General features: G+C 43.2%; 1 protein-coding gene across 7 annotated transcripts in view; it reads right to left on the bottom strand.

Annotated features, from left to right (window-relative positions):
• Window positions 1-4,563: 4,563 nt before the first annotated feature.
• ATP6V0A1 (ATPase H+ transporting V0 subunit a1) overlaps window positions 4,564-24,830 on the bottom strand; it is a 136,650-nt gene continuing 116,383 nt past the window's right edge. For 5 of the 7 annotated variants that reach the window (XM_069751817.1, XM_069751823.1, XM_069751820.1 and 2 more), the window contains 4 exons: window positions 24,770-24,787; window positions 20,442-20,559; window positions 17,071-17,242; window positions 4,564-6,189 (listed from right to left, as the gene is read on the bottom strand). In XM_069751817.1, the coding sequence (XP_069607918.1) occupies window positions 6,096-6,189; window positions 17,071-17,242; window positions 20,442-20,559; window positions 24,770-24,787 (402 nt within the window). In that variant the 3' untranslated portion in view covers window positions 4,564-6,095. The remainder of the gene's footprint in view (window positions 6,190-17,070; window positions 17,243-20,441; window positions 20,560-24,769; window positions 24,788-24,830) is intronic. The other 2 variants (XM_069751819.1, XM_069751822.1) reach the window with 1 other exon arrangement.

Here is a 24,830-nt window from a genome sequence, read left to right as displayed (position 1 = left end):
CTTCAGCCATTACCTTGGTAAACACCCCAGGGGCGACCGATATACCAAAGGGGAGGGCCCTCTACTGGAAGTGTCTGACTACCCCATCCAACCGTACCGTCACCCTCAAGAATCGTTGGTGTCCTGCATAAATGGGGATATGGTAATAGGCGTCCTTTAAATCCAATACTACCATAAAGCAGTTTTTAAACAGTAGCTTTATTGCGGTGTTAATAGTCTCCATTTTAAATGATTGTACGGTCAGGAAATTGGTAAGAGCCCTAAGGTTAATAATTGTTCTGAAGGAGCCGTCAGGTTTACGTATCAGGAATAGAAGAGAATAGAATCCTCTACCCTGTTCTCCTTCCGAAACCTCTGATAGGACATTCTTATTGAGCAGGTCGTGAACTTCCGTTTCCAGGGCCGCCTGTTCTGCTGGAGAGGACCTGAGTGGCGTAATTCTGAAAAAATTCTGAGGGATAGAGGAGAACTCTAGCCACACCCGTAGCTATTATTCCCAAAATCCAATCGCTACTGGAGATTTTGGACCAAGCCAGGTAGAAGGCAGATAGTCTACCTCCCACCGGGGCGACTAGTCATTGGGGTGGTTTTTTGACCTCACGGGATGGCTCCTGACGTCCCCCACCTCCAAACATAAATCCAGTACCTTTCTTCTTTTTATCGTCCCATCTGCTCTGGTCTCTAGCTGGTCTCCTTCAGAAGAACCTTTTCCCTGCGCAGGGACGCCTGTAAGAAGTAGTCGGTAGACTGGAAAATTTCTTCTTCTCGTCTCCGGCTTTCTCCAGCAGTTCATCTAGGACTGGACCGAACAGGTATTCCCCTTCGCATGGGATAGAGCACAGACGAGATCTGGATTGAAGGTCACCCGGCCAACATTTCAGCCATAGGGCGCTGCATTTGACAATCCTGCCGCTCTAGCCGCCATTCTTGCAGAATCTGCAGATGCGTCCGCGAGAAAGGCAGCGGCATTCTGAATTGTTGGCAGGAATTTTAACATAGATTCTCTGGAGACTCCCTCTTCCAATTTGGACCCTAGTTGACCCAGCCAGACCATCATTGATCTAGCTGCACATGTCGCAGCTACTGCAGGTCTTAGGGCACCCGCCGACATTTCCCATGTCCCTTTAAGAAAAGAATCAGCCTTCTTATCAAGAGGATCCTTTAGGGAAGCCATGTCGTCAAAGGGAATAGATGATTTTTTTTAGACGCTTTAGCCACCGCTGCGTCCAATTTTGGTGCCTTAGCCCATGTGTTCACCAGGGGGTCCTCAAAGGGATATCTACGTTTAAAGGACGGTGGAAAGGAGCCTTTTTTCTCTGGCTTTTTCCATTCCCTTTTGATAAGGTTCTGAACCTTGTCATTAAGCGGAAATGACCTACACTTTTTGGGGTCTAGACCGCCAAACATTAGGTCCTGCGCTGAAAGTTCTGGCCTTTCGTCAGCCACCCCCATGGTCGATCTAACTGATTTGATCAGCTTGTCCATCTGGTCCAGCGGGAAACAGAAACGATTAGAATCCTCTTCTGAAGAGGACGCCGAGGAGACAGAGGTTTCTGAATCATTCTCCCTTCTAGGGCCAGCGGATGAATCCGAATCTGAGGCGCTAGGCTCCCTTCTTCTTTTGGAGGGCTTCCCCCGGGACAGGGATTTCAGGGAATCTTTCACCTCCTTCCTGATAATCTCCCTAAGGTTTGACATCAAATCAGGAGACTCTTCCGCCACCTATGGGAGCGGAGAAAAAGGCTATGTAATTTATCCGGTGCTACCGCTATACAGTGTTCCCATCAATCTATTCCCTACCGTCTGCCGCACACACGACTGACAAAGTCTTTTAGGGTAGGCGTCTGGCAAAGGGCAACTGCATAGTGCGCACTCCTTGTTTTTTACCTTACCAGCGCATTTTTTCCCCTAAGGAAATAAACATGGGAAAAGACTGCATCAGGGTACGTTCACGAAGATCTCTTACCCAGGCAATAGCGGTAGGTACCGGATTACTGGGGGGTCGGTCCAGATCCTTCTGTTTAGATCTGCGACTGGGCTGATCACTGCGTCCGCGGGTCTTCGGCTGGGGGTTCGCATGGGACCTCTCCGAGGCTCTGTCCTGCTCCTGCTCCAGCAGACAGACGGTAGCTTCTGGCTCATCCATAGCTGCAGATGGGCTCACAAGCAGCCCTGCAGCGTTCTGTTCGGCTATATATAGCCCTTCCACCGGATCCGGAACATGTGCAGGTGCGTGGCCAAATTCACCCCCCCAAGTGCCGAACCCTGCTCCACCCCCCTCCGCCTCCAATCACTCCCTCCCTGCCCCCGCCGCATGCAGGACAGCGGCGTTCTCAGTAAAAAGCCGGCCGGCGTTTGGTTTCCGGTCCTGGCCCTGCGCGTCACTTCCGGTATCGGCCAGTGCGCTCAGGGATGCGTACGGAAGCCGGGGACGGTGCCGCCGGACCCCCCAGCCGCCCGCCGCCATACCACCGCCGCTCATGGCCGCAGCACAGCGGCGATCGCGGCAGAAGCCGGCGTCCGACCCCCGGCTCCAGCCCCGCCCCCGCCGACCTCCGAACCGAAAGGAGCGCAGAGGGCACTCCTGGAAGCCTGCACCGCACCGACGAGGACCAGAGGCGGGGAAGACCGAGGCCCAGGAGGGTGAACGGACCCGGGGAGGGGGAGGGGGGGACATACTCACCTCGCTGGCCTCTGGGGACGGACCTCCTCCGGACGCTGCTCCACCCTGCACTGCTCACTGTCGTGGAGTCCTACCCGGACCCACCGTGGCGCTTTCAGGGACCCGCACTGCCCGAGGTAGGAGACCCCCTCGCTACCTGGGTCGGACAGTCGGCCTGGGTATTGATAGGTGAACGAAGTCGTCGTATCTGAAGGGAATCCTGTCCTCCAGGAACAGGAAACCAACTGATGCGTGGGAGAGGTGCCGCCCTTATGTATCTGTAGGTTTCCTGTTCCTGAAGGGCGGATCCCCTCTCTCCGTAGTGCTGTCATGGACGACTGATAAAATGCGTCTTTACTACCACAATGTCATATATTTGATTAAGCAATTAGCATTGACTGTTGTCATAATTGTCTTTGCATTTACTTTGGTTCCCTTATATAACAGGAGCATAATTATGCACTAGCACTTTATATGATGTAAGATGGTTACCGGAGACATAGTTAATGGGAGGTATAAATCAGAGAGGTGGTTCTTGTCATCTGTGATGTACACCTGCAGTATTGCGTAAGTGCACATAGTACCAACAGGCTTGCTTGGTGCATCTGGGCCAGATTTTACAGGCAGCCTGAGAGATGGGCGGGTCTGGCTGCCCACATAACCCAACTCTAGGTGTGATTCAAATGGGGTCTGTTGTTTGACACATGGTCTGTGTGTGTGGAAGAAGTCCTCCTGTGTGTTATCTCCACACTGAGCCAGTATACTGGATGTTATCCAGCCTGTGTGACCAGTACTCGCTATAGATGTCAAGAACTGCTTACTTTGTTTTGCCTGCACTGAAAGGCAGTTTATTTTTCCTTTGCTTGTGGCTCATTTATGAAGAACCAATAAACCAGCATGGACATTTAAATGCTAATGCTTCTTATGTTGCCACATGACGCGCCCAGGTAAGTACCAATCTCACAAGGTTTTTTTGTATATTTATAGGATATCTTATAGGACTATATCTTTGCACTAGCACTTTATATTTTTTCTTTGCTCCTATATAAAACATTGTCATTATACATCAGCAATTCATACTATTCTCTGCCTATGAGATATTAACTGTGTAATAATTTAGCATTTTTATATGTACTCAATCACTCCCTCTGGACATTGGATATTTCCCCTTTTGTCCCCGTCATGCTTTTATGTTTTTTATGGTTATTGGTTTGTTGTTATCTTATTTGTTGTCCCCTCGTTATCAATAAAATATGATTATATTTCACAATATGGTGGTTGGAAAAAAAATTACCGTATATATGTATATACACACACATTTAAGAATACACAGATACTCCACAGCAAAGCCATTTTTCCCTTGTTTTATATCTCATCCATCATTGTGGCATACGGCTAACGAATTTGAGATGTCTGCCAGGTGCTTGAATTGAATCAAGCTGCTAGTTATAGAAAATGCTTGCATCTGGGCTGCCACAAGAGAAATCTTGCTAAATGCCAATTACTATGGGAAGGCTTAGTTTAGTTTTAATGAGTGCCGCCAACATGAGATTCTGTTGACAAGGTGTTTAAATACATCTGGCCACAAGGGGTCAGTGTTGCTTTACAGGTCAATGTTTCATTAGCGCATAGTAGTGGTAACGCCCAGTCTAAAAGCCCCATACAGAGTAGGCCATATAATGTGTATAAATGTCCTCCTGAAATTTGGTATAACAGGCATTTTGAATTTCAAAGCTCAATTCATTTACTATCACTGGAAATAAGTCACCACTACCGATGAGCGACAGCCGCTTCCTCCATTTTCATAGAAAACTCATGAACATTGCAAATTAATCATCAGATTTTCTAAATAACATCAGAAGATGTAGTTCAGTGGAATCAGAGCAGAAGACAAGTGCCCATTTCCTGGTTGTCATAAATTAACGTTTTATTATCAGAGGCAGGGAAACTTCATTTACTGATTCACAGCAGCAACAATAGGGTCACATCTGAATTTGACAGCAAATTTAAGAATCACTGACGTAAACACATATGATACAGTGAGAGTTGTCGGCCACGATGGATTAATATGTCTGTAAATTAGAGTTAAAAGTGTACATGTAATTTCCAGAAGGTGGCGCTACAGCCCCTATGGACTAAGTAATTATTCATTTACTGGACATAAGCTAACCCCTCAGTTGTGTCACCAGTGGCCAAGAGTCATACTGATACAAAATAGGCTTGTAAAAGGTCTACCCCGTGTGTGAAAAGTGCGCTGCACACTATATAACAGCCATCTAACAGCCCCCTCCAGAAATGAATCCGGTCCTTTTCTTGCATTATAAAAGGGAAGAACCAATAAGTCTCCAGTTCCGAGTGCATATATTATAGCCCAATATGTTACACCTGTGCAGAGTAATCACACATTGAAGTTCCACATCCTACTGGCATGGTGGCCTGTGACCCTCTGCCAACACCTCCAGCCATAAAGCCCTGGCAGATAAGTGTCATCACTGGGTCATAGTGATACTAATCAGAGTTCAACTATTTCGGCGTTTTGACCAGCAACCTCAACGTCTGATAACTACACCGGCGTTAGACTTTTTAAAATGCAGGAAATGACTTTTAGATCTAGAGTTCTCCTTTAATGAAGAGCACCATGTTATTCTTCACGATCAGCAACCCATGTCTTACTTTCCAAGGCTAGCCTTATAAGTGCTCTGATCAGGAGAGGCCGACAACTATATGGAAACTAGATTGGGTACATGCTGATGGCTCAATATTGCCGACCCCCACACATCCGAAGATGGATGATGTTGCTGCAATGGTCATTAATGATAGAGGACATTTATCATTAGCCCACTGCGATCATCAAGAGGTTAATAGTTGATTTATAATTGTTGTCAACATTTCTGATCCCAGAGACCATGTATAAAGATGGGGCAATGGTGTGGTGCCCCCATATGTGGCTCCGAGGATGAGCTATGAGAAATTAGCCCTGAAGTAAATGCTATTAAGTACCCAATAGGATGGTGTCTTGTAAGAGCCTTGGTAACACAACATGGGATTTTATCTTCACATCCATTTTTGTGTATTAAGTGCCAAATAATTACTGCAATATAATGAGCGATGCAAAAAAAAAAATTAAAATTCCTACTGAGAAAAATAATGAGGTAGAGGATGGTGCGGATAACCCAGATGTGTGCACATGAAGAACCCTCCTGTTCTGTAGCTATGATTCCACAGAGAGAGCCCCCTAGTGGCAAACACTGTTACACCCCCACTTCTGGTGGCTGCCAACCACAGCGAGGCTCCTCTGTGCAACACACCAAGTCCGGACTATCATGAGACTACTGCGGGCCTATGAAGCATGAAGGACAGGAAGGACACAACAATACACCACGGCACGGCAGGACGAAGGGGAGGCGGAGTGGCACACACTGGATGGTCGATTTCACTCATCAAATCGGCCCTCTCTGATGGTCTCGAACGAGAATGGCATGAACTTAAACCCTGTCCCAACGTAGAACTTGTTCTGAAATTCCACCCTGGAGGAGAAAAAGAAAGAAAGGCAGTATTTTATTAAAAGATGGAGGATGACGCAGATCTCTCTTCATCTTCTCACATAGGTTTTACAGCAACTGGTGAGAGGTGGTGGCTCAGTGGTTAGCAGTTACCTCACAGCACTGGGGCCCAACACAACAAATCCATGGCGTTTCCATGTGCTTTTTCACATTTCCTCAGAGTACTCTGCCTACTTTCCACATGCCAAAAACTTGCTAATAAATTGGTCCTAGTCAATGCTGGAGATAATAAGGCGCCCCCTGGGGGCAGGAACTGTTACTGCAGAATATGTAGGCAACTGGAAAACCCCTCAACCCGGGTGCTGAAGAACCTCTTTAAGGCTTAGTTAACGGATTCACAGGTGGCTCTATCACAAAATTCCCCTTTCTTCAAAGACTTTTATTCAGGCATAAAACATTTATTGTTATTTGGGTATTTTCTGTCATATTGACCCCCCCAATCTCACTTCAAATGTGAGGTGGTCCCTAAACAAAATGGTTTTGTAAATTTAGTTGGAAAAATTAGAAATTGCTGGTCAACTTCTAACCCTTATAACGTCCTAACAAAAAAAAATTATGTTTCCAAAATTGTGCTGATGTAAAAGTTGACATGTGGGAAATGTTATTTATTAACTAATAATACCAAATAGATACCACGCTTGAGGAGAAAGGAGAAAAAACCTCATAGAGTGACCCAAGGATCAACTACCAAGCAAAGCCACAATTCTACTCCAGTTGGTAGAATGATAGTATAAATGGTTAAAATAGTTAAGACAACCCAATAAACTGCTGCATAATAAGCTTGTATTCCTGTCAACAAAAAGAAACCCGTAGCTACCAGCTTACCTATATGTGTTAGGTGCTACGGCGTGTGGTGCGCTGTTGGATGGAGGTTTACTTGCTGGTTACAGGTGACCGAGGCTGCGGCGCTGTCTGTACCAGGTGGTGGAGCGCGATGTGGGACCAGGGACGCTCCGGCCGGTAGCGCTTTCTGGAAACCACGAGGAGTGAAAAAAATGGCCGATAGGCTCCTCCTACTTGTGACATCACGTTCAGTATGGAGCGCTAAGGCGCTCAAAAAAGGGGGAAGAAGGAGACTAACCAACGTGTTTCAAAGAGGCTGCGCTCTTCTTCATCAGGGTTACCGCTATCCAAACACCCCTGCCATATATACACTCTAGCTGTATTTGCACACCACCCACCCTTTTAACCCCGAACTCCCCAACAAGTGCCCATACCTCCAAGTATTACTCCTGTATGCATAATAGAAAGCGAGAATTTTCATTGATCAAGCATCAGAAATGTGCCATATTATATTTATGGTTACTTCACAGATGCTTCCGCTGTAAATAAGTGCACATATGTATTTAATTTTTGTTTTTAAAATACATATGTGCACTTATTTACAGCGGAAGCATCTTGGAGTAGAATTGTGGCTTTGCTTGGTAGTTGATCCTTGGGTCACTCTACAAGGTTTTTTTCTCCTTAAGTGCGGAATCTATTTGGTATTATAAGAGGTATATATATCTAATATATAATTGCCTAGAATACTACTTCCTGCAATTTGTGCCAACTTCCGTGGCTTTGTCCGGAGCTAATGTCCGGAGCTAATGTCCGGAGATAAGTGACGTCAACAGTGTCCAGTGTCTGATTGGTTGCCGCCTGCTGCGAGCGACCAATCAGAAACGTGCCGTACTGTGACACACTCCGCCCGCCATTTTGGTGTGATTTTTGAATTTTTACCTCACAGCAAGTTTCTACTGCGTGGAGGCGGGCCCAGTGACGTTGCTCTTCAAGCTCCTGCCGAATTTCGTCAAAAAATGATAATACCATTTACCAAAACTATATATATTTAGTTGTGAAGTGGTTCAGTGACATTTTCACACCAATTTTGAACTTTTGTTTGGTGTTTTCTCCATATACTGCCTATTATTCACTGACTGTTATACTGAGAGACTGCCGTTTATTAACCTCTTCTTTGCCACATCTAATATATAATTGCCTAGAATACTACTTCCTGCAATTTGTGCTAACTTCCGTGGCTTTGTCCGGAGCTAATGTCCGGAGATTAATTGCCTAGAATACTACTTCCTGCAATTTGTGCCAACTTCCGTGGCTTTGTCCGGAGCTAATGTCCGGAGCTAATGTCCGGAGCTAATGTCCGGAGATAAGTGACGTCAACAGTGTCCAGTGTCTGATTGGTTGCCGCCTGCTGCGAGCGACCAATCAGAAACGTGCCGTACTATGACACACTCCGCTCGCCATTTTGGTGTGATTTTTGAATTTTTACTTAAATAACAAGAATTGTCAAGAGCTGGTGAGTGCAGCCATTTTTTGTTCTTTCTTACCATTATTTATTAATTGTATTATTCTTACATTTGAATAAATAAAGTATATATGGATTCTAGACTCCCGATTCTTTAGAATCGGGCTGCCATCTAGTGTATATATATATATATATATATATATATATATATATATATATATATATATATATATATATATATATATATATATATATATATATATATATGTGTATGTATATATATATATATACACACACACATATTACATATATATATACAGTGGGGCAAAAAAGTATTTAGTCAGTCAGCAATAGTGCAAGTTCCACCACTTAAAAAGATGAGAGGCGTCTGTAATTTACATCATAGGTAGACCTCAACTATGGGAGACAAACTGAGAAAAAAAAATCCAGAAAATCACATTGTCTGTTTTTTTTAACATTTTATTTGCATATTATGGTGGAAAATAAGTATTTGGTCAGAAACAAAATTTCATCTCAATACTTTGTTATATATCCTTTGTTGGCAATGACAGGTCAAACGTTTTCTGTAAGTCTTCACAAGGTTGCCACACACCGTTGTTGGTATGTTGGCCCATTCCTCCAGGCAGATCTTCTCTAGAGCAGTGATGTTTTTGGCTTTTCGCTTGGCAACACGGACTTTCAACTCCCTCCAAAGGTTTTCTATAGGGTTGAGATCTGGAGACTGGCTAGGCCACTCCAGGACCTTGAAATGCTTCTTACGAAGCCACTCCTTCGTTGCCCTGGCGGTGTGCTTTGGATCATTGTCATGTTGAAAGACCCAGCCACGTTTCATCTTCAATGCCCTTGCTGATGGAAGGAGGTTTGCACTCAAAATCTCACGATACATGGCCCCATTCATTCTTTCATGTACCCGGATCATTCGTCCTGGCCCCTTTGCAGAGAAACAGCCCCAAAGCATGAGGTTTCCACCACCATGCTTTACAGTAGGTATGGTGTTTGATGGATGCAACTCAGTATTCTTTTTCCTCCAAACACGACAAGTTGTGTTTCTACCAAACAGTTCCAGTTTGGTTTCATCAGACCATAGGACATTCTCCCAAAACTCCTCTGGATCATCCAAATGCTCTCTAGCAAACTTCAGACGGGCCCGGACATGTACTGGCTTAAGCAGTGGGACACGTCTGGCACTGCAGGATCTGAGTCCATGGTGGCGTAGTGTGTTACTTATGGTAGGCCTTGTTACATTGGTCCCAGCTCTCTGCAGTTCATTCACTAGGTCCCCCCGCGTGGTTCTGGGATTTTTGCTCACCGTTCTTGTGATCATTCTGACCCCACGGGGTGGGATTTTGCATGGAGCCCCAGATCGAGGGAGATTATCAGTTGTCTTGTATGTCTTCCATTTTCTAATTATTGCTCCCACTGTTGATTTCTTCACTCCAAGCTGGTTGGCTATTGCAGATTCAGACTTCCCAGCCTGGTGCAGGGCTACAATTTTGTTTCTGGTGTCCTTTGACAGCTCTTTGGTCTTCACCATAGTGGAGTTTGGAGTCAGACTGTTTGAGGGTGTGCACAGGTGTCTTTTTATACTGATAACAAGTTTAAACAGGTGCCATTACTACAGGTAATGAGTGGAGGAAAGAGGAGACTCTTAAAGAAGAAGTTACAGGTCTGTGAGAGCCACAAATCTTGATTGTTTGTTTCTGACCAAATACTTATTTTCCACCATAATATGCAAATAAAATGTTAAAAAAACAGACAATGTGATTTTCTGGATTTTTTTTTCTCAGTTTGTCTCCCATAGTTGAGGTCTACCTATGATTTACCGTATTTTTCGGACTATAAGACGCACCGGACCATAAGACGCACCCCAAATTTGGGGTGAAAATTGCAGAAAAAAAGATTTTTTATAACATGGGGGTCCGTCTTATTGTCCGAATTTACAGTATCTTATGGCGGTGGCAGAGCAGGGTCACAGGAGGCAAGGTGGGGTGATGCTGGGATGAGGAGGTGCTGGGATGAGAAGGTGCTGGGATGAGAAGGTGCTGGGATCAGGAGGTGCTGGGATCAGGAGGTGCTGGGATCAGGAGGTGCTGGGATCAGGAGGTGCTGGGATCAGGAGGTGCTGGGATGAGAAGGTGCTGGGATCAGGAGGTGCTGGGATCAGGAGGTGCTGGGATCAGGAGGTGCTGGGATCAGGAGGTGCTGGGATCAGGAGGTGCTGGGATGAGGAGGTGCTGGGATCAGGAGGTGCTGGGATCAGGAGGTGCAGTGAGAGGTATGGCGTGAGAGGGGTCCCTGGCGTACCATGCAGGCTTACCTAGGTGGCAGAGGTGCGGTGGCAGAGGTCCGGTGGCAGAGGTGCAGTGGCGGGGGTGTGGCAGCAGAGGAGGCGCAGGAAGCGGGGTCCCTTTCCCCGGTATGGTGATGCAGCAGGCCCGGTATGCAGCAGAGCCGGGTGAATCCTCTTGCTATCGGTGGGCGCGGCCATCTTCCTGAGGCCGCGCGTGTGCAGATGAAGCGCTCTGCTCCCGGGGCTTCAGGAAAATGGCCGCGGGAGGCCGCGCATGCGCAGATGGAGATCGCGGCGGCCATTTTCCTGAAGCCCCGGGAAGCAGAGCGCTCCATCTGCGCACGCGCGGCCTCCGGAAAATGGCCGCCACCACCGATAAGAGGATTCACCCGGCTCTGCTGCATACCGGGCCTGCTGCATCACCATACCGGGGAAAGGGACCCCACTTACTGCGCCTCCTCTGCCGCCACACCCCCGCAACCGCACCTCTGCCACCTAGGTAAGCCTGCATTGCGACTATTAGACGCACCCCCCATTTTCCCCCCTTTTTTGGGGGGGAAAAAGTGCGTCTTTTAGTCCGAAAAATACGGTAAATTACAGACGCCTCTTATCTTTTTAAGTGGTGGAACTTGCACTATTGCTGACTGACTAAATACTTTTTTGCCCCACTGTATATATGGGTTGGCACTGGTTTGGTTCCAGCAGCTGAGGAATATTGCTTTCTAGGGTGAGCGCCAGTGTGATTCTATATTATTACTTATTTATTAACTATTTTGTGTGACACGACTCTCCATCCAATATAATTGCACAAAAATTACAAGATTGAAAATTGCTAAATTAACATTTTTTTTTTCATAAACAAACGCAAGTTATATCGAAGAAATTTTACCACCAACAAGAAAAACAATAAGTCACAAAAAAAAATTCTCATAATCAGTGGGATCAGTTGAAGCGTTCCAGAGCTATAACCTCATAAAGTGACAGTGGTCAGAATTGTAAAAATTGGCCTGGTCATTAAGGTCAAAATTGGCTCGGTCACTAAGGGGTTAAAGTCTGCAACAACGATAAATACTTTACATTTTCAACACAACTATCTAACTTTCATAAGCTATGTATAAATACCTCCAGGAAAACCATTAATGTTATGAATATTGTGGACAAGGGCTGTATAAATCCCACACAAGTAAGATCCATAATTCTGCCTTTAAAAAAAAAAAAAAAAAAGGGCTTTGGACGACGTTTATGCTTTTCTGCTTAAGATTTTTGCAGTCAGAGGCAGGAATGCTGGAGGTCTGCCATGGCTTCCACCAGCTCCATCCAAATAAGGAAAAAAAAAGACAATTTGCTTCCAGATATGATGAGCGGAATAAGTCCCGTATAAGGAACTATTCATAGTGATGGGTCGTGTAGAGTACTTATCCTCCCAAAGTCACTGGACCCATAGTGTCATCATGAAAATCACAAGTGGTAACGGTGGGCTGGATGCCAAACTCTGATGAGTCATTTCTTTTTGATCTGGACACCAGAAATAATATTTTGTCTGTGGGAAACTACACAGCAGTAATTTTGCTATATAAAAACAAGCAAAAATAAAGAGGTAAAGGAAAGACCATCATGTAAAGTTACAGCCAAAAACAGGAGTTGGTGAAAAATGCAGAAGTGGTACCGTGCAAGTAATTCTATTATACTTTTTCTCTGATTGTTCCACTTCTATCACACACTGTATATATAAATTTGCAGGATGTGCTGCAAATGTTTTCATAACAATTTGAGAATGTTATTAAATGTCCTATAAATGTCTGCTGTGTTCCTGATCTATAGATCTAGTCTTTTAGTGGAGATGAATCTGTGCTGCACTTTATGTACATGCTCAGTAGTGACCAGTGCTCTGGAGTCTGAGTCGGAGGTTTGGCTTACAGACTCCACAGCCCTGTATAGCATTATGACATTATTCCTATTTACGGTACCTTTAATTAGAAAACCAGATTTGTTTAGTCTGGAAAGGTTAATTTTAGTACATTAAGTTAGCTGCCATCTTGTTATACTTAACAGAAATCTGTCCTGGAATAATAATAGGACAGGAGCCTGTGAGCATGTGCAGTAGGAAACTCCCTTGCTGTGACCTGGAAAGCTTGACAGTACATGGTATAGGTCATCTCCAGGTCACAGCAGCAGAGTATCCTACTGCACATGCTCACAGGCACTTATCTCAATAACGATTTAGGACCAATTAATTCTAAAACATTTGGTGGCCACTTTAATTCTCCCTAGGCAAAATGAGTATAATACGCTTCTTAAAAGGTATTCAGGAATTTATTCAAAATTACATTTTCTCTATTTATGTATTTTTCACAATTCTCGCATAACTCGATTAATTTAAACCAAACCTGTGCAGTAGACTCATCGGATGTCATTCGGTCGCCCATAAGTGTTCCACCTAGTTTGCTCTCTATGTTCCTCCTCAACTGCATGTGAAAATGCAATCATAGTAACTCTTTAGTAGCCCCATTTTAAAGAGGGCCTGTGCTTGTTAAAAAAAAAAATTGAGTTAAATACCTTGTAAAATTCATGGGCTCCCCCAATTCTGTTGCCTTTTTCCATTTTGCGTTGCTCCACTGTAGAGATATTCACATTTGTTGATTTTTTGAGTGGAGTATGGAAAATCTCCGCTTGCAGACCAACTGAATGTGTCTTCAGTAGTCTTTGAGGGAAAGTGCATTCACCCCTTCCTCCCAGATGCCGCCTTCTTGACTGTTTTGAAACTGGTCAGTTGCTGAGCTGTGATTGGCAGTATATGGGAGTGAGGGGTGAAAAAGCGCATGCCCTCACAGAAGACTCTGCTTACGGACAAACTGGGCATCTCTTCAGAGATTTCCCATACTACGCTCCAAGAGCAAAAAAAGGTAAATATTTCTGAAATGGAGCAAAGCAGTACGAAATGAAAAAAAAAAGTGGCAGAATCAGTGGAACTCGGCAATTTTTCCAAGATTGGTATTATATTTTTTGGAGCACGTGACAGGTCCTCTTTAGATCAATTTTTCAAAAACATGTAGCCTTTGCAAGGCATTTTAATGTAGCAATTACCACTGTAGCCATTGCAAAGAAAAGTAGCCATATGCAGTGTTACTGCTGCCTAGCAGAGGTACTGTTATTCTCTATCTTGTGCAATGAACCCCTTCTGCTGCTGAACCCATGGATACATGATATGGAATAGTATCATCTGCTAGCTTAGGCTACTTTCACACTAGCGTTAACTGCAATCCGCCGCAATGCGTCGTTTTGCAGAAAAAACGCATCCTGCAAAAGTGCTTGCAGGATGCGTTTTTTCCCCATAGACTTGTATTGACGACGCATTGTGACGGATTGCCACATGTCGCATCCGTCGTGCGACGGATGCGTCGTGCTTCTGCGGACCGTCGGGAGCAAAAAACGCTACATGTGACTTTTTTGCTCCTGACGGACCGCTTCTTCCGACCGCGAATGCGCGGCCGGAACTCCGCCCCCACCTCTCGCACCTTACAATGGGGCAGCGGATGCGCCGGAGAAATGCATCCGCTGCCTCCGTTGTGCAATGCGTTAAACGCTAGCGTCGGAATCTCTCCCCGACGCATTGCGACGGGGAGATTCCGACGCTAGTGTGAAAGTAGCCTTAAAGTTCCATCCTCTGAGCAGGTGACTCCTTAAAAATGCAGCAGCTACTTCCAACAATAAGGCTATGTGCACACGTTCAGGATTTCTTGCAGAAATTTCCTGAGAAAATCCTGAAATTTTCTGCAAGAAATAGGCATGCTTTTTACCGCGTTTTTGGTGCTTTGTTTGCGGATTTTTCCGGACATTTCCCAATGCATTATATAGTGGGAAATCCGCAAAAAAAAAAATCGGCAAAATTAATGAACATGCTACGTTTTTTTATCGCGATGCGTTTTATTCGCGGAAAAAAAATGCATCATGTGCACAAAAATTGCGGAATTCATTAAAATGATGGGATGCATAATGTATGCTGTTTTTTTGCGGTTTTATCGGAAAAAACGCAAAAAATCAGCAACGTGTGCACACAGCCTAAATGATATACCTTCTCATTCATTCAACGCAGGTGAAATCTTTACTACAGGAGGCAGCGGTGCAGGGAGTACACAGCAGGCTTATCTACTCCATGTGTTAGAGATATGACAGGTATGTTATTGCATGTCCAGAAGTGACAATCTCGGGTTTCATTGTGATTCCAAGCTTAAATTAGAGCAGCTCTGTAGCTGAGCACTCACGCCACCACTGAGCAAGCCATGTGAATCCCTTCCATGTGAGCAGACAAATATTTAATTTGTCCTTTGGTTGCAGATATATGGATTTAACCAAATTACCTCCATGACAAAAAAAGTGGAAGCATTTTCTCCTGTGGCTCTTCAGCTGTTACAAAGCTACAACTCCCATCATGCCATATCTAACTGCGGCTGTCAGAAAAGGCTGGCAGTTGTTGCAGTTTTGCAACAAGAGAAAAGCAAGAGGTTGTAAACCACCATGTTAGACCATCAAAGTAACCAAAACATTACTATTTTATGACTGACATCCTGCGATTATTAGCAGGTTCCCTCCAAAGCTGACTGCTATGATGTCTCCCATGCACTGCACACAAAGAAATATTGAGATCTTGATTGCCTATATTTCTAAAACCTCTTTCACACCTTCCATTTTTAACAATCAGTCACAATCCGTCAAAATGATGAAAAGACGGATCCTGTGCAAATTGTAAAAAACTGATGCACTGGATCCGTTTTTTTGATGGATCCGTCGAGGCAGTTGCTGAAATTTAAGGCTATGTGCACACGTTGTGTTGTGTTAAGGCTATGTGCACAACACAACCCATTAAATTCAATGGGATTCTCACCTTCCCGTGGCCCCCGCAGCCTTCCCGCTCCTCGCGATGCTCCCGGCAGCTCCCGTCTCCAGTGATGCCTTGCGAGATAATGACCCATAATGACGTAGTGGTCTCGCGTGATGCTACGTCATCTGTGGTCATTTCGCTAGGCATCACTGGGAACGGGAGCTGGCGGGAGCATCGCAAGGAGCGGGAAGGCTGCCGGAAGGTGAGAATATCAAGATTTATTTTTTTTTAATTATTTTTAACATTATATCTTTTTACTATTGATGCTGCATAGGCATCAATAGTAAAAAGAGAGAGAGCGAGAGAGAGAATTTCCCCAACTGGAAATTCTTCAGCGCATGCTCAGTTTCAAAAGACTGAAGCAGTCGCTGGATTCCATCTTTTGACGGCCAGCGACGGATCCTGCGTCCATAGGCTTCCATTATAGCCAACGACGGACGCAGCTGCATCCATCGCTGGCCGCTTTTTTGACGTACAAAAAAAGTTCCTCTGTGCGTTGTCTCCGCCCGACGGACAGCAATTCTACAACAGATCCAGCGCATGACGGATGAAACGGAAGGTCATCTGTCACAATCTGTCGCTAATACAAGTCTATGAGAAAAAAACGGATCCAGCAGAAACATTTGCTGGACCCGTTTTTTTCTAAAAACGATGGATTGTGACTGATGGTAAAAAACGGAAGGGTGAAAGAGGCCTAACACACACTGCATCAGCGCGGAGGACATTAGACAGCAGTACTGAGTGGTGTAGCTGTGAACTCAGTCTGTGTAACTGTACCTCATTCTAAATCTGCTCCCGCCTACTCTCCATCTGCAAAGACTCCATTTGGCATCAACTGTAAACTGATCTATATCACTACGGCGATAATCTGTGTTCATCTTTGCCTCTCAGAACATGCATTTACTAGTGCAATTAAGGGTGAGTAATCAGGGCAAAAAAAGAAGGGGAAAAAAAGTGGTGTATAAGTTAAGAAAAACATTTTTTGTGTAAAAGCTTCTTGCCCATGCTTGTAATATAAATATATGGAAAACTTTAAAATGACTGCTGTTCATAAATTTTTATTTATTTTTACTCACTTACATAGCACCATTAACAGCACAGCGCTTTACAGATATTATTGGCACGGTCTCCATTGGGGCTCACAATCTAAATTCCCTATCAGTATGTCTTTGGAATGTGGGAGGAAACCGGATAAAACCCACGCAAACACGGGGAGAACATACAAACTTCTTACAGATGTGTCCTTGGTGGGATTTGAACCCAGGACTCTAGTGCTACAAGGAAACAGTGCTAACCACTGAGCCACAGTCCTGCCCCTTAAGAGGATTTTTATCAGCAAAACTATTTGTACAAAGATCACTTTTACTTTAGAACAAAAGAAGCCAACATTGATTTGGTATTGCTACTTACCAGTGCAGACGAAGGGCATGCAAGAAAGCTGACAAACCCTCCATGATGAGCAGGATGGCAATGGTGAGTGTTGAAAATGCGGCAAACACTAAGACCAGGAGAATGCCGCCTCCGAGGTTACCCACATTCAGACCAACATGCATCACCATCGTCCACAAGACCTCAGAGAGCTCTACAGAACAATGAGAACCAAAATTATAATAACTACTATCATTTTATTAGTTTCCCTACTCAAGATCATAGTTATGCTCACTGCAGCCTCATTTATGCTTTCCATCAAGTCATGATTGTCAGGAGAGACCCTTGTATCTTAGGTTTACGATAATGTTGTGCTGTGTTCAATCATACCATAGAATAAAAGGTTTCCTTAAATCTTTAAAGGGAACCTGTCACATTACACATACAGCAGGTACAGAAAGTATTCAGACCCCTTTACATTTTTCACTCTGTTTCATTGCAGCCATTCAAAAAAGTTCTTTTTTTTTCTCATTAATGTACACTCTGCACCCCATTTTGACTAAAAAAAAAACCCCAGAAAAGTAAACATTTTTGCAAATTTATTAAGAGAGAAAAACTGAAATATCACATGGTCATAGGTATTCAGAGCCTTTGCTCAGTATTGAGTAGAAGCACCTTTTGAGCTAGTGCAGCCATGAGTCTTCTTGGGAATGATGCAACAAGTTTTTCACACCTGGATTTGGGGGTCCTCTGCCATTCTTCCTTGCAGATCCTCTCCAGTTCCGTCAGGTTGGATGGTGAACGTTGGTGGACAGCCATTTTCAGGTCTCTCCAGAGATGCTCAATTGGGTTTAGGTCAGGGCTCTGGATGGGCCAGTCAAGAATGGTCACAGAGTTGTTCTGAAGCCACTCCTTTGTTATTTACTTTCATATGTCTTGCACTTCAAAATTTTCGCAACATTTCTGTTTTTTTCACAAATAAACGCAGGTAATATCAAATAAATGTTACCACTACCATGAAGTACAATATGTCACGAGAAAATGTCAGAATCATCAGGATCGGTTGAAGCGTTCCAGAGTTATAACCTCATAAAGGGACAGTGGTCAGAATGGTAAAAATTGGCTCGGTCATTAACGTGCAAACCACCCTTGGGGGTTAAAGGAGAAAAAATGAACTTTTTTTGAATTTACCAAATGGCTGCAATGAAACAAAGAGTGAAAAATTTAAAGAGGTCTGAATACTTTCCGTACCCACTGTACAATGTTATAGTGGACAACATTGTATAGAGAAGCTGCGCAGAATGGTATGTAGGCTTGTTGGAAAAGATTCAGTATAACTATTTTATGCAGTGAAATCTCTGGTGTTTGTATACATAAGAGTCCAGTGAGCGGTGACTTGCTACTGTGATTGACAGTCTTCCCTGTATGACTGTACATGCAGAGACAGTTGTCAATCACTAAATGCATATAGGGGCTCAGCACTGTACTACCAGGCAATATACCTCATTCAGCCTAATATGCACTGTAGACACTTTACTTAGTTGCTGCTATATCCCATTACCAACATACTGGACTTATCTGTTGCACATTATAGGAGTCTGCATTATCTGACAGCTTTATGATGCATAGCCACTGTGCCTTACAATGCACATGAATATATTTTATTTATACTGTCTGGTGTTTTTTCTGGACATAAATCTAGTCTACAACTATTTATACATGCTTTTTACATCACTTTTTACTATGGATGCTACGTATGCAGCATCAATAGTAAAAACTTATAATTTTAAAAATAATTTTAAAAAAACCATTATATTCTCACCTTCAAGCATCCGCCTTTCCCGCTCCTCATGAGGCTCCGGTCCCAAAAATGCATTGCGGCAGTAGCTCGAGATGACGTAGCGGTCTCGCGAGATGACGTAGCGGTCTCGCTCATCACAGGTTATTGCCCCAAGGCATTACTGGGAACGGAGCGTCGCGAGGAGCATCGTTAAAAGCCTGGGCTGGATCCGGGGGCCGCTGGAAGGCAAGTATATAACTATTTTTTATTTTAATTGTTTTTTTAACAAGGATATGGTGCCCACATTGCTATATACTACGCTGCTGTGCTATATACTACGTGGGCTGTGTTATATACTGCGTGGCTGTGCAACATACGTGGGCTGTGTTATATACTGCGTGGGGTGTATTACATACTACGTGGCTGTGCAATATACTACGTAGCTGTGTTATATACTACGTGGCTGTGCTATATACTACGTGGGCTGTATTATATACTGCGTGGGCTGTGCTATATAGTACGTGGGCTGTATTATATATACTACGTGGCTGGGCAATATACTACGTGACTGGGCAATATACTACGTGACTGGGCAATATACTACGTGACTGGGCAATATACTACGTGACTGGGCAATATACTACGTGACTGGGCAATATACTACGTGACTGGGCAATATACTATGTGGCTGTGCTATATACTATGTGGGCTGTGTTATATGCTATGTGGGCTGTGAGACTCTTTCGCCCGGGGCCTTCAAAAACCTGGAGCTGGCCCTAGCTTCACTGATTAGTCGCGCCCGGCCGGCCACGAACAATCAGCGACAGATGCAGTCCAGCCACAAATTGGCGCAGGATTTGAAACCACGCATCGCTGATTGGTGGCGCCCAGCTGGCCGAATCCTGTGTATTCATTGTATTATTCTGAAATCTTCATAAATAAACTATATTCTAGTATACCCGATGCGTTAGAATCGGGTGACAATCTAGTCTATATATATTTGAATATGTGCAGTTTGCTGCTAGACTGTCTATGGTGCACTCAAAGATAATTATTATTTTTTCAATGTGGAACCCCCACATGCCAGTGGTGATATATACATGAGCCAATGGGGCTGATTGATTGTTTATTGGAAATACACTGGCATGTGTGGATCTCTATTGTTAATTGTTCACTCAACCTTGATTGAGTTCCCTGTATCAATTATTGGGCCTTCAATGAATACCTGTTATGACACTGATCATCTAGGCGTTGGTATGTTGTCTGTGTAGTCAGTTTATTTTTGCATTTGTATCGCCTTTAAAAAGTGATTTTATGTAAGGTTTTTTTTTTATCCCTTTTTTGATTCAATAAAAAATACATTTATTTTACTAGGCATATTCTTCCTCATCTTTTGTATTGATGGAAGTTCCTAAATTTGGGGCCTGTAAGTAGGTGGATTCACTAAATGCATGAGTCCAGTGGGTGGTCCTATTCAACCAATAGGGATTTCAATGAATAAACTCCCACAAAACTCTAACCAATCTGATCAGCTCCTCCAGCTCCATAACATCATGTCTGCAGATCAGATACCATTTTCAACATGAGGGATACCCTTTAATCTAAAATACATTAAAAATGGCTAGATACTTACGAGCATGTGCCAGACTCAGAGCCCAAAGTCGGAGATATGAGGCTGTATTAGAAATGCACCCCAGGCAGTATTCGATGGTATGAATGGCCTGGTTGACCACAACATCTCCAAAGTTAAACTGTAACCATAAGAACATAGGACAGCAGGTTACACTGAGGTACTGGATGATCGTGGTTTTCATGCTGTGAAGGATGGCCCAGCAGTTGCGTGTTCACCAGTGATAGACGCATCACACCCATACAGCCAAAAACCAGAATGCGTGGTGGATGGACCCGACCATGAATAGGTGATAGCACTATCGTGCCACAAAAAGCCGACTTGGTTGTTGTTACAGTGGCTAATAAGAGCTCACCCGTGAGAAAACATCACCCTTATTTATAGTGCAAGTCATCTTTGTACTTACAGATTCGACTATTACCAAAGAAACGTGAAATTCCTCTAATTCCGTGTTAGAGACCTCTACATCTGTATCCGTGTTAGAGACCTCTACAGAGTCTGATTGATCGGAGTACTGGGTATGAAGCTGGGGAATGGAGGGGCGAAATCAGAGACCAGACATGGTGCATTGCAGGACCAGAATCAGGAGGCATGATATGAATTAATAATAACAGGTACAGGTATCGGGTCTATGGCTGCAGCCGGAGATCTATCCTGTGTATGAACCTTGCAGCGTTGAATTTTAAGGGGAAGCTGCAAGTTGTAATCACGTGGGCATCTTAAAAGGGTATGGTCCCATATGTGAATGCAGATTGTGGTCGAATACCACGCCAATGAGTAGGTGTGAATGAGAGCAGGAGTTTGCCAGTAACACCTACGTATTAAAAGTACAATTTTGCAATAAATCATATGTGCAGATGAGAATAATCAGCAGCAACACCAAGGGTCCACGCCTTACCCTAAGGTTATATACAACTTTCCACTGAATTTTTTTTATTTTTGTATTGTTCATTTGATTTCCAGATGAAAAATTAAGCAACTTTCTACATGGTCTTCATTATTTGTCCTTCATATAGCCAGCTGGTCCCAAAATCTGACACAAATTCACTCTGTTCCCCACTCCTATTTTCTCAGTGTTCAGGATAGCAGTCAGTATGAGAAGGGGCCTATACATGACAGATCAATGAGGACAAGGGGAAAAAAAACATTTATCTTATTAGGGAGGATAGCCTACAGAGTCGTCATTTTAGGAGGGGCACACAAAGAAGGGGGGGGGGGGGGGAAAATCACTACAGGAATGAAGTTGTGCCCCTGCCTGAGAGCTAGTAAAGACATCAGCACCCTAGACAAACAAATCTCACATCCAGCCTCTATTACCAAGAGGGACACTCTCAGAGAAAAATCTGAATCCAGAAGCAAACTGTTCAGGTCTGAAAATGGATGAAAGAATGAAGACTAACTTCATGCACCAGTTTTAGTAAAGGAACCCCTAACATATACAGGTGCATCTCACAAAATTAGAATATCATCAAAAAAGTTAATACAGAAAGTGAAAATCATTATGTAGTCATTGCAAACAGAGTGATCTATTTCAAGTGTTTATTTCTGTTAATGTTGATGATTATTGCTTACAGCCAATGAAAACCCAAAAGTCATTATCTCAGTAAATTAGAATACCTTATAACACCAGCTTGAAAAATGATTTTAAAATCCGAAATGTTGGCCTATTGAAATGTATGTTCAGTAAATGCACTCAATACTTGGTTGGGGCTCCTATTGCATCAATTACTGCATCAATGCAGCGTGGCATGGAGGCGATCAGCCTGTGGCACTGCTGAGGTGCTATGGAAGCCCAGGTTGCTTTGATAGCAGCCTTCAGCTCCTCTGCATTGTTGGGTCTGGTGTATCATCTTCCTCTTTACAATACCCCATAGATTCTCTATGGGGTTAAGGTCAGGTGAGTTTTCTGGCCAATCAAGCACAGTGATACTGTTGTTTGTAAACCAGGTATTGGTACCTTTGGCGGTATGGACAGGTGACAAGTCCTACTGGACAATGGACCGGGGTGTGCATGATAAAAGTATATCTGTAAGTCTGTTATAATCATGTATTATGGGACATGGACACCTGATTTTATCTAATTGATAATTGATTATGGAGTCAATTTTAACTATAATCACGCAGCACGTAATGCATTATATTTATTAACAATGAATCTAAAAAGATTTTTTTTCAATTTGCACAGATGCACTTTTTTATTGATTGTCACTTCATGCACTTTTTAACAGTTTTGTAATATTGCACATAATGAATTTATTAATGAGATATGTATGTGTTTCATATAAAAGGCTGTCTCGCTCATGTGTTCACTGCTTGAAAAAGGATATTACATCCGAAACGATGCCACGCCGTTCAGGCAATAAAGTCCACTCTTTCTCTTCAGTTTTTTGTGCTGCTTTCCTTTTTTTGATTTGACCATTGGATTACTGGTTGGGAAAGCTTTGCATAACATTTGAGGTAATATTGGATGCTGTTCCAACTTTATATATATATATATATATATATATATATATATATATATATATATATATATATATATATATATATATATATATATATATATATATATATATATAAAAAAAATTTCACTACAAAAGGGTGACAATAGCCTCCGAATTCCCTATCTAATGGTGACTTCTTACGATATTGGACTTAGTGAGAATGTGTTAAAGAAAGACTGCACTGAGAAGGTGGTTGGTGATAGGTATAAAATGGATAATAAAGAAACAGAAGATTTTATTAACATAGTTAAACCACTGAGCGGAAAAGGGTCGATTTACCAAACCGTTTATATGGTGGCATTTTAGGTTAACACCCAACCTCATACTGATCTTTGAGGCTCTGTGATAATCTAATGTTAATTTGGTAAAACTGTAGGGGCTGCAGGAGTGACTGCCTTAGTAATGACCCTAAAATGGATCTGTATTACAACTCTGTGACTTGCCTAATAATCATTAAATAGTGGCAATGGGTCCAATTCTAAGTTCATCTGGTAACACAAAAATTGTACGCCTGTCCTTTCTTCCCACCCCCTCCTTTACTATAAACTTGGAAATATTTCTTACTACATTTAGCATCTTGGCGATATATTTACAGGCAGGTAATTTAAACGTTCCAACCGTTTCATGCCGCCCATAGAATAATATAGGATACTGCGGCATTTTAGAGAGAATGGCTGAACCTGGCGCATGGAGAGGTTCCTTTTGAGGTCTGATGGACGAGGCTTTCTATATTTGAATATAGAAAACAACCTGTCAATCAAGCAGTGCCAGGGGAGGGGGAATGGTGGTGGTAAAGCTGGCGGTGCCCGCCCAGCAGACTCCTCCTATTTCCAAGCAGTTTTCCGGTTAATGCTCACTTCTATGGTCGGCGGACAGAAGGGACGGTAACATCTTATGCAACCTTTACACTGCTGACGAACAACAGCAGATTCATGAAATGGTTAAAACAACTCAAGATATGTGATGTAACCAGTCCAAAGACGGCTTATAACATCATCAATATCATTCTATTATTGTGTGGCCCTTTTACAGGTAGTGGGGCCACATCAAGGTTGGTCAGCACAGGCCTCTGCAATAAAATATTATACATTACAGATTTCCCATACCAAAAGATTACTTTGGCATCAATCCCAAGCATAATTAATATACTACAAAACACTCACAGAAACATAACTAGATAATAACCACACAGATTCACCACATATCAATCCACACAAACTACAGATGGGACTACTGTCACTGGTAGACGCTACACATACTGGTAGACTAGCCACACATATTCAATATAACGCAATACCAATCACTGATATATATGTATACGATTACCTATACATATATAAAAAGGGACATCTTATAAATTATACTCTCTGCATTATACTTGACAGTTAAAAGTGCAGTTCCTGGAGATTCTTTGCCAAGTCTTCACTTACACGGCATTTTTTCTTATTCACATGCTATGCGGACCCACATAATAAGGCATAGCAAGAATGTAAACACCAGAAATACCAATATAGCACAAAACGCCAAAAATGTAAGATCTAAACTCACATCATTAAACTGCTGAGCTTTTAGGGAGGGGAACTGCACTTTTAAGGCTATCCAGAGAAAGCAAAGCAACTATACATCAGGATGGGACATGAAGACGGACATGATGTTATTAGCTTATGGATGATTCCTGGAGCCCCTTGAAAGCCCGCCAAGCACATGAAAGAAGTCACAATTAAAACATCAGCCCTGTAATGGATAAAATTAATATGGCGGTGAAATAAAATGAAAATTCCAGGACTCCTCGGCTGATTCGAGGGCATGCACAATGGACGTCAGTCTTACCACTTCCTCCACGGCAGGCTTGGAATAATATAAATCCAGATTTAATACAGGGTTAAAAGAA

This window comes from Ranitomeya imitator, chromosome 2, assembly GCF_032444005.1.
Source record: "Ranitomeya imitator isolate aRanImi1 chromosome 2, aRanImi1.pri, whole genome shotgun sequence".
Classification (NCBI taxonomy): Eukaryota; Metazoa; Chordata; class Amphibia; order Anura; family Dendrobatidae; genus Ranitomeya; species Ranitomeya imitator.
This window is presented reverse-complemented; position numbering and strand designations above follow the sequence as displayed.